This window comes from Cervus canadensis, chromosome 18 (assembly GCF_019320065.1).
Source record: "Cervus canadensis isolate Bull #8, Minnesota chromosome 18, ASM1932006v1, whole genome shotgun sequence".
NCBI classification, from domain to species: domain Eukaryota; kingdom Metazoa; phylum Chordata; class Mammalia; order Artiodactyla; family Cervidae; genus Cervus; species Cervus canadensis.
In genome coordinates this window covers 53938382-53953586 of record NC_057403.1, presented here as the reverse complement: position 1 = coordinate 53953586, position 15205 = coordinate 53938382, and the positions used below count along the sequence as shown (strand labels likewise).

Sequence of the window (15205 nt, the reverse complement as noted above, 5' to 3'; positions counted from 1 at the left end):
AAATGGACCTGAGTTTGATTCGGTAACACACCAAGCTCTCAACATTAACACAGGCTTAACACGCTGGAGCCCTGGTCATAAAACAGGAAATGAGACCCAGTATGAGTTAGAGTGAGAGGTACCCATGTTTACTGAGCACCTGCTGGGCACCTTGGTCCCCAGGGCAGCCTGTGAGCCAAGGAATACGTTCCCTGTTGTACAGATGAGGAAACCGGGACTCAGAAAACACATGACTTGCACACAACAGAGCCTGTGAGGGTCCAGTGTGAGCCCCACCTCCCGACTGGGGGTTCTCGTCCTACTGATGGGGCCCCTGTGCCCGTCCCCTGAGGTCCTCCACGGGGTCCTCCTCGGCAGAGTCATCCTCATTCACTGCTTCCTTTCTCTGGCTCTGTATGGTGCTCTGAGCACTCTAAGTAAGAATAACAGTAACAATAATAATAAAATCATCATCATCACAGCAATAATAGCAGTAATAATAAGAATGGTAACAAGTATTATTTACTAAGTGCTTCAGGTAGATGTGTTCACCTAATTGGAGAGAATTATTCAGCAAGTATGAGACACCCCTCGTCCCCGCACTGTGGTTCCCTGAGTTTGCTTCAGGTGGGTCCAGGTCAGACTCAGGGCCACCCTCCCACCCCGCAAGCAGCACCTCCTTCTCAGACCTGAATTCTCGGCTGGCTTCTGGTCTCTGGTCACTTCACCTTGTCACAGGCTTCACACCCCACCCAGTACTCACCCGGGCAAGAGACCATGGGAGAGCTGGGGACAGGGTGGTGTCCGTGAGTGGTGGCCGAGCATCGTAACGCCCATAAACTCCGTGCATCTTGGCTCTAAAATCCTGTCGGGAGAGTTGGATCTGGTCAGGAAACAAAGTGGTGGGAGCAGGAAGGAAAGACAGCAAAACCAAAAGGCTGGTGCAGAGGTAACTGCTGGGCCTGCCACCTGTACCAGGTCCATCTGGGAGCCGCCTATTCTTTATGCCATATGATCTGCAGCAGACTGGTGAGTGGGTATTATCATCACATTTTACAGATGGGAAAACTGAGGTCCAGAGAGGCTAGGTAACGAGTCCATAGTCCCACAAGAAGATCACACTCCCCCCATCACCAAAATAGAGATAAGTGAAGGCATCAAAGCCTGGCCAATCTTCACTGACCATCCTGTGATGGTTAAAGCTCCTCCACAAATTCTTTAACTTCTCCCATCAGAAGCTGGACTATAATTCTCCTCCCCTTGAATACTGTCTTAGTGACACACTTCTAAGAGACAGAATGTGGCAAGCCTGTCACAAAAGGTGACACAGTGTCCACTCAGCTCTGTCTCTGATGCTCACTCTTGGATCAGCTGCCATGATGTCAGAAAGCCTATGCCCCATGGAGGAGGCATGGGCAGTTATTTGGGCGCAGACCCCACTGCAGACCACACAGGGTGGGCCTTGTGGGGGTACAGCTCATGCACTTTTCCAAGGGTCCCAGCTCAGAACGACTCTGCTATCTTGGAAGTCTTAATAATTACTGAACAAAGGGCCAGTGTCTTCATTTTGCCCTGAACTTTGTGAATCATGTCCTGGACCCAGATGACAGCCACACATGAACCAGGAAGCCTTTGAAACCACTCAAGCTCCAGCTATAGACTGGCTGAAAAGACCCAAGTGACAATGACCCAGCTGAACCCGCCAACCCTAGAACCACAGCAGATAATCATGGAAGATAATCGCTGTGCTGCTTTTACCATGAGGCATGGCGCGGGACATTGTAGATAACTCAGAAGGCTAATGTTAAATCTTAATCACATCAGATAAGGACCATAAGCACTTAGACTACATGTAAAGTATAGCAGGCATCAGCCTGGAGATGCTTTTTGCTGTTGTTGATTCATTTGTTTCTAAGCACCCGGGTGATGGTGATACTCACAAATGGTCCATAAAGATGGTGTTGGGGAAATTTTCCACCTCTGGTTCTGTGCCCAGGGGCAGATATTTAAAAGAGTTCATTAAAACCAATCTTCAAAGTTTGAGAAATTACAAAATGTTGCCAAGAAAAACTGATTCTATCAAGACAAAACCAACTACTCGGCCACAAAAGAACTAAATAATGCCATTTGCAGCAACATGGATGCAACTAGAGATTATCATACCAAGTGAAGTAAACCAGAAAGAGGAAGACAAATACCATATGATATCACTTCTTTGTGGAATCTAAAATATGGCACAAATGAACCTATCCACAAAACAGAAACAGACTCACAGACATAGAGATCAGACTGGTTGCCAAGGGAGAATGAGATGGGGGAGGGATGAACTGGGAGTTTGGGGTTAGCGAAGGCAAATTATTACATATAGCATAGATAAACAACAAGGTCCTACTGTAAAGCACTGGGAACTGTATCCAATCTCCTGGGGTAAACCAAAATGGAAAAGAATATTTTTAAAAAAGAATGTATATGTGTGTAAATCTGAGTTACTTTGCTGCAGAGCAGAGATTGGCATAACATTGTAGATCAACCAAACTTCAATAAAAAAAGACAAGAACAACCCCCAATTCAGCCCCACCACACAAATAGGAGATGGGGTGTCTGTGACCCACCTCCAGATCTTTCTCCAGGTCATAGCTCTCCAGAGTCTGGAAGGCACTGGAATACACCTCCACTGCTTTGGCATGGAAGACCATCTCAATGGTCACAAAGTCCGAAAAAATTTTCTGTGGGGAAAGAAACCCAGATCACATAAGTTAACGCTGTCAGAAGGACTGTTCTGGGCTCACCTCAGATGTAGACCAACCAGGGGGCAGATCCTAGGTGAGGAATTTCAATATATTATTTCTAATTATTTTTGTTTGAACCGTTAATGCATTCCCATAGTTCAAAAATTGCACAGGGGTTGTTCCAGAAATGTGTGAGGTCTTGGGAACTTTCTGAAGGGTGTCCTTTTTTCAGCTCTTGTCCAGCTGGTCTTCCTCACTCAGCGCTTGTTTCTCTCACTCCAAGGACTGGTGTTTGAAAATTGACAGCTACAAACTTTCAGCCTCTATCACCCACAGACTGGAATTGGGCCTCACAGGATGGGGAGGGCGTGCCGCTGGTAAGACACCGCCAGGTCCACTGGCCCCACAATCTGGTGGACCAGTTTGTCAAAATGTTATTAGTGATAAAGAGTTTTGCTTCTCTAGATCAGATGGTTTGGCTTGGCTCAGTAAACTCTCACAGAGCTATTGCTGCATGGCTGGCTCTGGTGGGGCTCCTCCTCTGTGCAAGGCCCAGATAAGCTCCTACTATGTGCCAGGCCTGAAGGAAGGCTCCCACTGTGTGTCATGTCCAGCACAGCCTCATTGTGTTTCAGGCCCCAGTGGGGGTTTCTGCTGTGCCGTGAACCTAGCACAAGCACCTATTGTGCACCAGACCCGAGGGGAGGCACCTACTGTGTGTCAGGCCCCTCCTACGTGCTGTGCTCAATACAAGCTCCCACTGTGAGGGAAGCCTCATCAGGACACAAGCTTGATGTTGGGGCAGGAGCCCCGCAGTTTGGGAACTCGCCTCTTCCGGTCACATGGGAAGCACCTTGGGGAGGCGGACCAGAGAAAGCCGCAAAGCCACCTGGGAGAAGAAAGGCCTGAGGCGGCAAAGAGCGGGCTGGAAATTCCTGCTTCCCGCCTCCTCTCGTGCCCTGCCAGAGGCAGTGCTGGCGGTCAGGCGAGGCCTCGTTCTGCCCTTCACTGGCGCGTGTCCCCGAGGGAATGACGTTCCCTCTCAAACCTCAGTTTCTTCGTCAGCACGGGAGGGACAGGAGTGGTCCCAGTCACAGAGACCTGTGAGAGGTTCAGTCAGGGCCGCGGCCCTCGACCTGTGGGCGCCTCGTCGACGCCGGCCTCACCTGGAGACCTGTCAGGGATGCAGATTCCCGGCCCACCCGGGCCCACTGGCTGCGATCCCAAGGCAGGCCCGTCGGCAGCATTTTAAGGCGCCCTCCAGGGGATTTCTCACGCCCGCTTGGGTAAGTGAACCCCCTGCTTGGAAGCAGGGCTTCCGTTCTTTTCTCGGCGTCAGAGTTCATTTGTAAATATTTCATTAGAAGTGTGGCGTAAAACCGACAGAACGGTATTGATTATTTCCAGTTCGGGTTTTCATCTCTTTGAAAATGTGTTGGTTCTGGGAGGTGTCTCTTAGAGGTGGAATCCCCCATACTTGAAGGACGCCCGCATCGCCCCGCGTGCTTCCGCTGGCCTCTGACCGTGGAGAATCGTGTGCGCATGCGCTGGTCTCGGCAGCATCAGGTGTTGAATAGGTGCGTGCTGGTGGTTTTAGGTTCTGCCTGCAACGTGCATGCTTGAGCAGTCATTATCAGTGTTTCACTCGCTTCATTCGTTCATTCTTTCATTAATTTCCCAAAAGTTTACTGAGTACTCGCCGAGTGCCCGGCCCTGGAGCTGGTGCCCGGGACCCAGGAGGGGTCATAGCAGACAGAGCCCCTGCCTGTATGGGAGGCAGGCATGGAGCGGCGAGTTCTCCCGGACTCTCCACCACCCCATCTAAGGGCTCCGCATGATCTGTCTCCCCCAAGGTGTCAGCCCTGTCAGGACAGGGCCTCTCTTGACTGGCTGTGGTGTCCCCAGCCTCAGGCATAGCGCCTGGCACATAGTCAGTGCGTGTTCGACATGTGTTAGATTCACCAGTGAATTAAAGATACAATGAACGCACCCTCACGGATAACTGCGCACCCACCCCTGACCCGAGGGAGCGGAGCAGTGTGTGTTAACAGTTGATCGGACCAGGTCTGAGGCCCAGGTGAGTTTCTCTGAAGGACAAGGAGGTGTGGACTCAATGCAGAGTAATGCCAGAGCTTGGAGGAGGAGGAGGAGGACACAGCCTGTGCAAAGGCTCCCTGAGTTATGAAAGTCCTTGGTGCACGTGAGCTTGGAGTGGTGTGTCCAAGAGGAGGCTGGAGGGCTGGACTGGGGTTTTCCCGACCTTGGGAGGATTTCAGCTTTTCTTATTGGAACAAGGGAAGCACAGAAGGGTGTTAAACCCACACCAGTGACAAATCAGAGCTGCCTTTTGTGAGATTCCTGGGGCTGCAATTTGGAAAATGGATTAAAGGAGGGATCAAGAGTGGGTGCAGGGGCCTCTGTGACCATCTTGCCCTTATAGACCCTGACTCCCTGGGGCCTCTGGTAAGAGCTGGGGTGCTGGGCCTGTCTGGGTGGGGTCTGGGTGGAAGGAGGGAGGCTATGTGTGATTGGGGCTTCACGGAGGAAAGGAGGCAGTCAGGGCGAGCCCTGAGGGTCCTGTGTGGAAAGGCAGGGGCCTGGGAGAGACAGATTGCCCAATTCTCCTGGTGGGCAGGGAGCCAGCCGGGTGTGAGAGGCAGGGCTGCCAGTGCTGGCTTCCGGGTAGACAGCTGTGCAGGACAGCTGCCCAAGCAGCCGGCATCTTACCACCCACGGCAGGATGAAGCCAGGATTTACTGTTCTGGGAGTCAGGGGCCTGAGAATTGGGCAGGCACAAGGTCACATACACACTGTCACAGGGAACACATGTGCACTCACACAGGTGCAAACACAAATACACAGACATACATGAGCAAACACACCAAAGGTCACACATGAGACAGCTCAGAGTACTTCCGACCGGGAACCAACCACCCCTACCTGAATGTCCTTCAGCTTCTGCTTCTGGAAGGTGTCCACTGTCTCCTCCAGCTGGTGGGAGGTGCGGCTGGCATCCACTGAGGCCCTCTGCACACTGGTCTCTGCCTGGCCCCAGAGATAGAAAGTGTCATGGGGACTCCATTCTGGATCATTCTCTGTTCCTTTGCCCTACTTTTGGGCCAGCTGTCCTGTGTAATGGGCATCTCTTGCCAATTTGGTCATCGAAGGAATGGCCAAGTAAAACCACAGCAAAAGGGGCAGCTGCCACTTGGACAGACCCTCTTAGCTGTGTGACCTCAGTCAAGTGGCTTAACCTCTCAGAGTCTCAATGTACTTGCTTGCAAACATGGGTCAGTAATAAGGCCTGCTTTGCAGGATTGTTCCAAGAATGAAAGAGTGGGAGCAGCTGAGCTATTACTCTAACTGTAACCTGTTAGGTACTCTACATTTGCTGATAATTAATTCCTACATGTGGAATGATTTTAGTTGATTACTTTATTGGTTGCTTTGATTGAATCTCTATGGCCTGACTCCATGGCAGGCTTGGCACGTGAAGGAGCACACAGAGCTGAGTTGGGGTTGGCCCGTTAGCTCTCTGTGATCTTGGGCAAGTCACCTTTCTCAATTTCCTCATCTACAAGTGCCTGCCTTCTACAAGCAGTAAATAGGTGACCCCAATAAGGAAGCAGGCTGTGGTGAGGAGTGACTCCTCGACTTGCCTGAGTAGCATTGCTGATGGAACAGGACCCAGGTCTCCCAAGCCCCAACCGATGGCTTTCCCGACACCTCTGACCCTCCCATCCTGAGCCCAGGGCCCTGCGCACACCTGCCCAGGTAGAGCTCACCTTACCATTTTGTGAGTCTGTTCATTACCTGCATGTGAGCCTGCCTTCCTCACACAGATTTGTGACACTCACCTGAGACTGAGAACAGTTTTGTTAGGGATTCAGGTTGACCAGCATCCCCTGGGGTGGCCCACGCAGCCCCCACCCAGAGGGTGCAGTGACACACTGCCCTGCCCCTCCCCCACCCCTGCCTCGGGATGGATACGATGGTCTGTCTATCCGAGGGGGATTTCTGCCTCAGTTTCTCCAGTTTTTCCAGTTGTTTGATCTCATTGTTCCGGACACTTTTGAATTTCTTGATCTCAGCCTAAGGAAGGAGGAGGGTGGTTTCCTGAGGTCCTAGATCAGCCAGTGTCTCCCTCCCTGTGGCCCTCCCCGCAGCGCCATGCCCTTGCTCACCCGGGTCTGCTTTATTTGCACCCCATAGAACTTCAGGGGGTTGACGACCTTGGTCTCCAGCCTCTCTACCTGGGGGCACATAAACACACACAGTCAGAGCAGGTGGAGCCAGAGAAATGCTGACAGGCTGTGTGGTCTCTTGCCTGCATTTATAGTGCTCTGACTGCATACCCAGGACTGCACATTGGGCCATTCCCCAGCCTTGCGGTTGTGAGCACCAGTCTGGGCTCAGGGCTCTGCCTCCCAAGAGCACAGTTACACACTTCCTCTCGATGAGCCCCGTTTCCTGGCCTGTAAAATGGGTATAAGGAGTGAACCCACCCAGGGTTTCTTAGCAGCTGGGTGGGACCCAGTGCATTTCATTTCTCCAGACTGCCTCAAATTGTCACCAGGGAGGCTGATAGATTCACCTGGAACACAAACTAGTAGAGGATCCAGAGTGGACCACACTGTGAAGCCCCAGGGACCGGCAGGGTCGGCGAGGGGGACACTTCACATCCCTGGGTCAGTGTCTGTGTGCAAGCCCAACGCTAGACACTTAAATAAACATCATCGGTAATAGTAACAGTCCAGTTAAAGCTGGTGTGGACTAAGTGCTTACCCTGTGGATGTCACACTAAGCAGGCGTAGGGGTCCCTCCAAGGGCTTTTCTTATAACCCTGATTGCCAGCCACCCCCTCTCCAGATGTTCTGACTCAGCAGATCCAGGGCATTGCCCCCAAATCTACCTTCCTAATAAGATCTGAGTCTGGCTTGCCAGATGGACCAGGGGAGCTGGAATCCCCACCCAACCCCTTCCTCCTCCTCCATCAAAGCTTGTGGCTCCTCTAAATGCAAATCTAAAAAAAAACCCAATAACTTCCCCAAATGCCAAAAGGGAAAGGAACATTTTCCCCTCCCTTTCTATATAGCATTTCTTTGGAAAAACTTGCAGTTGTAGACCTTTATCTGTGCCTTTGAGATGGATGTAAACCTTTTAAAAGCTAAAGAAGCCTCTGGCTGGTTTTACAACCAGGCCAGGCCAGTCATCTCTGAACTGTAAACATCAGGAGGACAGACTCTCCAGGAAGTTTGCCTGGCACCTGGCTCCAGGCTTTACCTACCTGCTTGTTAGAGAGAGGTTTTAGTTTTCTTTGGATAAAGATGATTGGCCAGCCCAGTTGGCCCCCTAATCACCAGGTGGAATTAGGAAGTCCTCTGTGACAGAGGCACTGTCCCCTTCCCTGTTTTCAGGGCATCCCCTCCCTGAGGACAGTCATCTCCTATCTCCAGAGAGTGTGCTTGGTGGGGAGTGAGGTTTCTCTGTTTTTGCCATCACTTATCCAATCACCTGCGACATGCATTGTCTTCTGGTTTAATGCTTATTCAATGGAAAAGCTGTTTCATTTCAAACGTCTTCTTTACCATAGCAGAGAGGATTTTTTTGGGCTGGCTGGAAACTATTATTTTTATTTTATTTCATTTTACTTTTAATCCCAAACTCCTAGTCCATCCCTAAACATTGATTTACAATATTGCTAATTTTTGCTCTACAGCAGAGTGACTCAGTTACACATTCTTTTCCATTATGAAACATAAGATATTGAGTATAGTTCTGTGCTATTCAGTAGGACCTTGTTGTTTATCTATCCTGTATGTAATAGTTTGCATCTGCTAATCCCAAATTCCCAATCCATGCCTCTCCCATGTTCTCCCCCTTGGCAACCACAAGTCTGTCCTCTATATCTGTGAGTCTGTTTCTTGTTCGTAGATGTTTATTTGTGTCATATATTAGATTCCACATATAAGTGATATTTTATGACACTTTATCTTTCTGATTTCACTTAGTATGATAATCTCTAGGTCCATCCATGTTATTGCAGATGGCATTATTGGTGTTTTTAATGGCTGAGTAGTGTTCTATTGTATATACACCACATGGGGATTTCCATTTTTAATTCTTTCCTGGACTCCCTGCATCTTTCTTGTCTTGCACAAGCCTCCAGGCTCTCAGTTCTATAAACTGAGATTTGACCCTGGAAGGAGTGATATGCGCTCCTCTGGGGATGTCTTTGTAGGAGATGCATCCACTAACTGTGGACCCCACCAGGCTGCGTCAACCCTCAGACTGCCCCTGCCCCTACCCTGGGCAGTGGGTCCTCCGGAGCGACCCGCTCACCTCAGCTTGCCTGTAATCTTGCACTTTGGCCAAGTCCTCAGCGAAGTTCCTCAGAGTGGCCCGCATCTCTGGGTTCTCCGTATTGGCGAAGTTGATGAGCTGTTTGACCAGCTGGTCGGCCTTGTCACGCAGCCGGGCTGTCTTGCGGGTGTAGGCGGCCAGCAGTGAGCAGAACTGGCCGAAGGACTTCTCAGCATTGGTCACCATGTCCTCCATCACCCGCACCTGACTGTCCCTGGGGAGGCAGGGGGCTGAGGGGCCATTCCGGGCAGTGACACCCAGCCAGGTCACTCAGTGACATAGGGATCGTCCACCCACTGCCCTCTTCCTCAGTGGCAGGCCTGGCCCAGGTGCCTGCTCCCCAAGATAATACCTGCAGTCTCTGGGTCAGGCCAGCAAGGCAGATGCTGGAGGCCAGAGGGGCATGGGACTGGTCAGTGGCCAGGCAGGCATGCAAGTGTGGGTTGGTCTCCTAACTTGGCCTTTTGCACTGTGAGATCCTTTAGAGGGGCTTTATCTTCCCCGTAGAGTTTGTCTGTGGTCTAAGCCATCCTGAGGGGCAATGGCCTCTTTTCTCTGAAATTCCCTGATTCTGTCTTTTTCCTGAGCTGTTGAAATTCTCTGCCTTCTCTGCATCATAAAGCTTTTTATTTTTGGAATTAATAAACTTTTTGGGGGGGGGTAAATAGTTTTAGGTATACAGAAAAACAGTGGAAAGTACAGAGTGTTCCCACAAACCATTCCCCAGCACATGGCTTCCCCTATTATTAACAGCCTTCCTTTCCAGCAGGACCTCTGTTACAAAAGATGAACCAGTGGTGATACCTTCTTATTAACTAAAGTCCCTCATTTACATGAAGGTTCCCTCTTGGTGTGGTGCATGTCATAGGTTTTGACAAATGCTCAATGCCCTGTCTCCAACTATAACAGCATCATAGAGAAGTTTCACTGCCCTAAAGGCCCCGTGCTCTGCCCTTGGGTCCCTCCTGCCTCTCCCAGCCCTGGACCTTGTTTGTCCTTGTGGTGCACCATTTTTCAGTACTTATCACTTCCTGTTGTGCAGAGTGGCTGGGGGCGAGGGCTTGCTGACTCATCTTTTATGTGCTGCTAGCCCACGGCCTGCCCATCAAAGGTGTTCCATGAAGAAGTACAGAGTGAGTGAGGACCTGCTGGATTTTGTCTTCCCAAGACAGCTGAGTGGCACAGCCTCAGACACTCGCCTCCCTCTCGCCCCACTGCACCCTCTCCTCATCCCTCATCCCAGGTGGTTGCTGCCCTAGCCGCCTCTGTTTGACCAAACCTCCCAGCCGTGCATTCCTCTAATCATATCTCTAAGGCTGGGAGCTGGGAGGAGGGCTTTTTGTCCTCCTCAGAAACCCTAACTGGTGCAGTGCCCATCATGTGCATGACTCTGCAAGCAAGGTAAATAGAGGCCAGAGAGGTGAAGCACCTCGCTCCAGGTCACACAGCCAGCTGCATTCTCTGTCCCTCCAGGTGGAGTCCTTCGACCCCCTCAATCAGAATCACCTAGGGCAGAAGTTAAGCCTGCAGAATCCCAGCCCACCCTCCCCCAGGCTTGTGACCTAGACTCCCTGTGAGTGAGGCCCAGGGGTTACATTTGTAAATAAACATATCATCAGGTGGTCCAGAGTTTGCAATCCCCAGAGGAGCCAGGTGTGGGAACAGCTGGCTAAAGGACAGGCAGGTTGAGAAAGCAGTGATCAAATCAGGCTGCAGGCAGTGGGGTTGGGAACAGTTCCACAGAAGGGGTGAGGCCTGGTAGGGTTTTGAAGCATGAAGGGGTTTCCCAGGTAGAGATGAGCTAGAGAAGTGGGAGTGGACCGTGTGAATTTAGCTGCCCCAGGTCTGTGGGCAAAAATGCTGGAGAAGTAGATGGAAGCCAGAATCTGGAAGCCTCCATGGTCCCTTGACCTTGAGGTGGGTGTGGTATGGGCGGGAGAGCATCCTTACACCACCCCCTCAGCAGTCCAGGCAGCCTTGTCTGTCTCAGTTAATCTGGCCCTGAGAACCTGGCCTCCCCGCTCCCTCTCAGCTGGGGCCAGCGCGGAGCTGCTTACCTGGAGAGAATGATGTTCATTGTGATCAGAGGCAGCAGCTGTCCTGGTCTTGAGGAATAAGGGCAGGGCCCCAGGGGTCCCCCAGGGCTGGGAGAAGCCGCACAGGGCTGGGCACAGCTGTGTGGTCCTGGCTCAAGGGACGCTGCCACTTGGTTGCTGGGCAACGTGGCTGCCCACAGTAACCCTGGGAGGAGCCTCTGCTGATCACCAGGGCAACCTCTCCTGGGGCCAGCCTCCCCAGGCGGAGTTAGGAGGCCTCACCCTTCCGTGCACTGGCCCAGGTGGGGTCACAGAGAGGCCCCTGCTGTGGTGAAGACAGAGGTTCTTATGGACCTGGCAGTGTGAGGGCTCCCCAAGAAGTGCAGGGACTGGATTTAGGGCTGCTGGCCTGAGATGCAGCCCTGGGCCTAGCTGTGTTCACGGGTCCTGTTGCTGGGACTCCTCCCACGAGAAGGCTGCCCAGCCCTCCCCAGGCTCCTGAGAGACCTGGCTGCTCAGGAGAGGTGTGAGAAAGCACAGAGGGAATGGGGGGCCTGAGGACTTGCTGCTGAATGGAGGGGAGACATAAGTATGTCTGAAATATGGTAATCCTCATTTCTGCTGCTTGTTTCCCGCTTGTTACCAACTGACTTTTTAGTTTTATGAGGACTTACTTTTACTGTTAGAAAAGTAAGGAAACAAAGATAACACAAAAAGAAACGGATACAACAGCACACATTAAATTGTACTAAGTAAAATACATTTTGCTAATTGTTAGATTTGTGCATTTCAGTGCATCAACATTTTACCTAAAGAAATATGAAGCTAACAACCACAACAGTAACAGATTGAACGGGAAGAGGTGAAGGCAGTAAAGCAGAATGTTGGTAACTGTCACCATGGGGGACCCACTGCCCAAGTCTGTTCACTTGTATATGCCTGGAGGTCTTCATAGTGAAGAGTGAGCTTTTTAAAAATGTATATGAAAGTAAGGACTTTATTTTTATTGAAACATAGTAGATTTACAATGGTATGTTAGTTTCTGGTGTATTGCAGAGTGATTCAGCTATCAGTTCAGTTCAGTTGCTCAGTCGTGTCTGACTCTTGGCGACCCCATGGACTGCAGTATGCCAGGCTTCCCTGTCCATCACCAACTCCCGGAGCTTACTCAAACTCATGTCCATCGAGTTGGTGATGCCATCCAGTGGTTTCATCCTCTGTCGTCTCCTTCTCCCACCTTCAATCTTTCCCAGCATCAGGGTCTTATCTGATGAGTCAGTTCTTCACATCAGTTGGCCAAAGTATTGGAGTTTCAGCTTCAGCATCAGTCCTTCCAATGAACATTCAGGACTGATTTCCTTTAGGATGGACTGGTTGCATCTCCTTGCAGTTCACGAGACTGTCAAGAGTCTTCTCCAACACTACAGTTCAAAAGCATCAATTCTTCGATGCTCAGAAATAAAGTGATGTTTATATGTTAATCCCAAACTCTTAATTTACCCCTCCCCTCTTTTCCCTTTCAGTAACCATAAGTTTGTTTTCTATGCCTATGACTCTGTTTCTGTTTTGTAAATAAGTTCCTTTGTGTCGTATTTTAGATTTCACATATAAGTGACATCATATGGTATTTGTTTTTCTCTGTCTGGTTTACTTCACTTAGTATGATAGTCTTTAGATCTGTCCATGTTGCTGCAAGTGGCATTATTTCATTCATTTTTATGGCTGAGTAATAATCCATTGTGTGTGTGTGTGCCACATCATCTTCATCCATTCGTCTGTTGATGGACACTAATGTTGCCTCCATGTCTTGGTTCTTGTTAATAGTGCTGCTGTGAACACTGTGGTGCATGTGTGTGTTTGAATCGTAGTTTTCTCCAGAGATGTGCCCAGGAGTGGGATTGCAGGATTGTATGGTAGCTCTGTTTTTAGTTTTTAAGAAACCTCTATACTATTCTCCGTGGTATCGGCACCAATTTACATTCCTTTCATCAGTGTACGAGGGTTCCCTTTTCTCCACATCTTGAAAGCGAGGACTTTAGAGTCAGCAATGGCACCCCGCTCCAGTACTCTTGCCTGGAAAATCCCATGGACGGAGGAGCCTGGTAGGCTGCGGTCCATGGGGTCGCGAAGAGTGGGACATGACTGAGCGACTTCACTTTCACTTTTCGCTTTTATGCATTGGAGAAGGAAATGGCAACCCACTCCAGTGTTCTTGCCTGGAGAATCCCAGGGATGGGGTCGCACAGAGTCAGACACGACTGAAGTGACTTAGCAGTAGCAGTAGCAGTAAACACAGATTCAGATCCCAGCCCCTAGCCCTGCTGTGTGACCTGGGGCAAGTCACCTGAGCTCTCTGGACAGCAGTCTTCTCCCCTGTAAAATTGGACCATGGCCCTCTTTCCTTGCCTTGTTGTTAGGAGAAATAAGTCCCTGGTGCAGCAGTAAAGCGACAGGGTAGGGCAGCCTCCAGGGCAGTTCCTAGTCTGCCAGCCCATGGTAATGACAGCTCCACTGTGGCTGGACCTGTGCTGGTACCTGCCCTCCCCCGCACCTCAGTATGGTCCCTTTATTACTCCAGCTGTCTCCTTGCATGGGAGCCTAGAGCTCCCGATGGGTCCTGAGCGATGCATTCATGTACCTCGGCTTCTTCCTGTCTGGAGCATGTCACCTCCCCGTCTTCCCCAGGTGGTGCCTCTGACCAGCTCCCTGAGGCTCTACTAGTCACTGTGCGAGTCTTGCCTGTGTGATGCAAAGCAAGATGGCTCTGGTCCCATAACTGGGGTCTTAGAAGAAGAAGCAGAGGCACACACAGGGAAGACAGCCCCGTGACAGCAGGGCAGAACCTAGAGGGTTGTGGCCACGAGCCAGGCCTGGCATCCCTCGCTCCCCACACGTTGAGAGAAAAGCTTCATTTTCATCCCTGGGCCTCGTTCTGTCCCTGATGTATGCTGTCTTTCCCTCTTCCTCCCACTCCTTCCTTCCCTCTGTCTGTTTCCAGCTTCGTGAACAACTCATGTAGGTAATTCCTGTCACAACAATAATAACAATACCTGTGGGGCAGCCCTGGGCCCATCCTGCTCTGAGCCCTGCACTGATTCACTCACACACTCAAAAGGGTGGGGTTTTTTAGTTTTCTTTTTTGTTTTTTAAAGTGGGAGTTGGGAGTCAGCAGGACAACATAATTGAGACATGACATTTCACTTTAAAATGCAGCCTTTTCAGTTAGCTGACTGTGATGGTCAGTCTTCTGTGTCTTCTCGACTGGGCCCTAGTGTCCTGTGGTTTCCTCTAGCACACATGCATGGGTTGCTGGGAAGGCCTTGGTGTATGTGGTGGGCATCACAGTCCTTAAGTAAATGACCTGACCCTAGATGATTGGAGGGGAGAGGGGAGGCTTCACCCAGTCACTGGATGATCCTAAGAGCAAAAGTGAGGTTTCTTGGAGATGGAGAAATCTGCCTCAAGCCGGCAGCAGTAGCTTCTGCCAGAGTTTCTAACCCACCCTGTGGTTTTCAGGCTTGCCAGCCCCCACATCATGTGAACCAGTTCCTGAAAATATATCTCCTCATACATTCGATTGATTCTGTTTCTGTGGACTCCCCAACTCTTTTAGGACCAGAGGAGCAGGAAAGGCTACAAAGCCATTTCAGGTTTCTAGGGCTCCTGGAAGATGGAGGGCGGGGGCGGGGGAGGGGGGGGGTATCAATGTATTCAGCAACAACCACCAGAGGGCAGCAGAGACCCCCCCAATGAGGAATTCCCACGTGGTGGGCAGAGTGGGCTGTGACCTCAGGAAATGCAGCAGAGGAAGCACATGCCTTCATGCAGGATGGGAGAAGGAGCCGCGGGTCAGAGAGAAAGGGCAGTGGGTCATTTATGAACTTTAAGAACTTTAAAGAACGGAAACTGCCTTCTAGAAAGGGCCAAACAGAGACATCTTGTGGCCAGAGAGAGAAAAGCTAAGAGACTGAGCGGCAGAGGCTGGGGCACAGACTCCTTCATTGCCTTTGGCTGCAGGGGCAGGCGTGTCTGTGTCCTTGAGAAAAATGGCACGAACCCTGTGTGCCCCTCGTTTAGAGCCCATGACCCTCTCACTCT

The 15205-nt window shown here is 50.8% G+C and overlaps 1 protein-coding gene across 1 annotated transcript; it reads right to left on the bottom strand.

Annotated features, from left to right (window-relative positions):
- Positions 1-112: 112 nt before the first annotated feature.
- CIBAR2 (CBY1 interacting BAR domain containing 2) lies at positions 113-11272 on the bottom strand. Its single transcript, XM_043436570.1, has 9 exons — positions 11129-11272; positions 9051-9285; positions 6893-6961; positions 6699-6800; positions 6566-6571; positions 5649-5753; positions 2592-2705; positions 743-844; positions 113-412 (listed from the first exon to the last, which is right to left on the bottom strand). The coding sequence occupies exons 1-9, from the start codon at positions 11146-11148 to the stop codon at positions 299-301; spliced, it is 867 nt and encodes a 288-aa protein (XP_043292505.1). The 5' UTR covers positions 11149-11272; the 3' UTR covers positions 113-298.
- Between the last annotated feature and the right edge of the window lie 3933 nt (positions 11273-15205).

Excerpts from the sequence above, each read along its gene's own strand:
- CIBAR2 (XM_043436570.1), bottom strand. The coding sequence starts at position 11,148 with ATGAACATCATTCTCTCCAG. Across the intron at positions 845-2,591 it reads ACCTGGAGAAAGATCTGGAG|GATTTTAGAGCCAAGATGCA; the intron begins GTGGGTCACAGA and ends CTCTCCCGACAG. Across the intron at positions 413-742 it reads TCCCATGGTCTCTTGCCCGG|AGTGCTCAGAGCACCATACA; the intron begins GTGAGTACTGGG and ends ATTCTTACTTAG.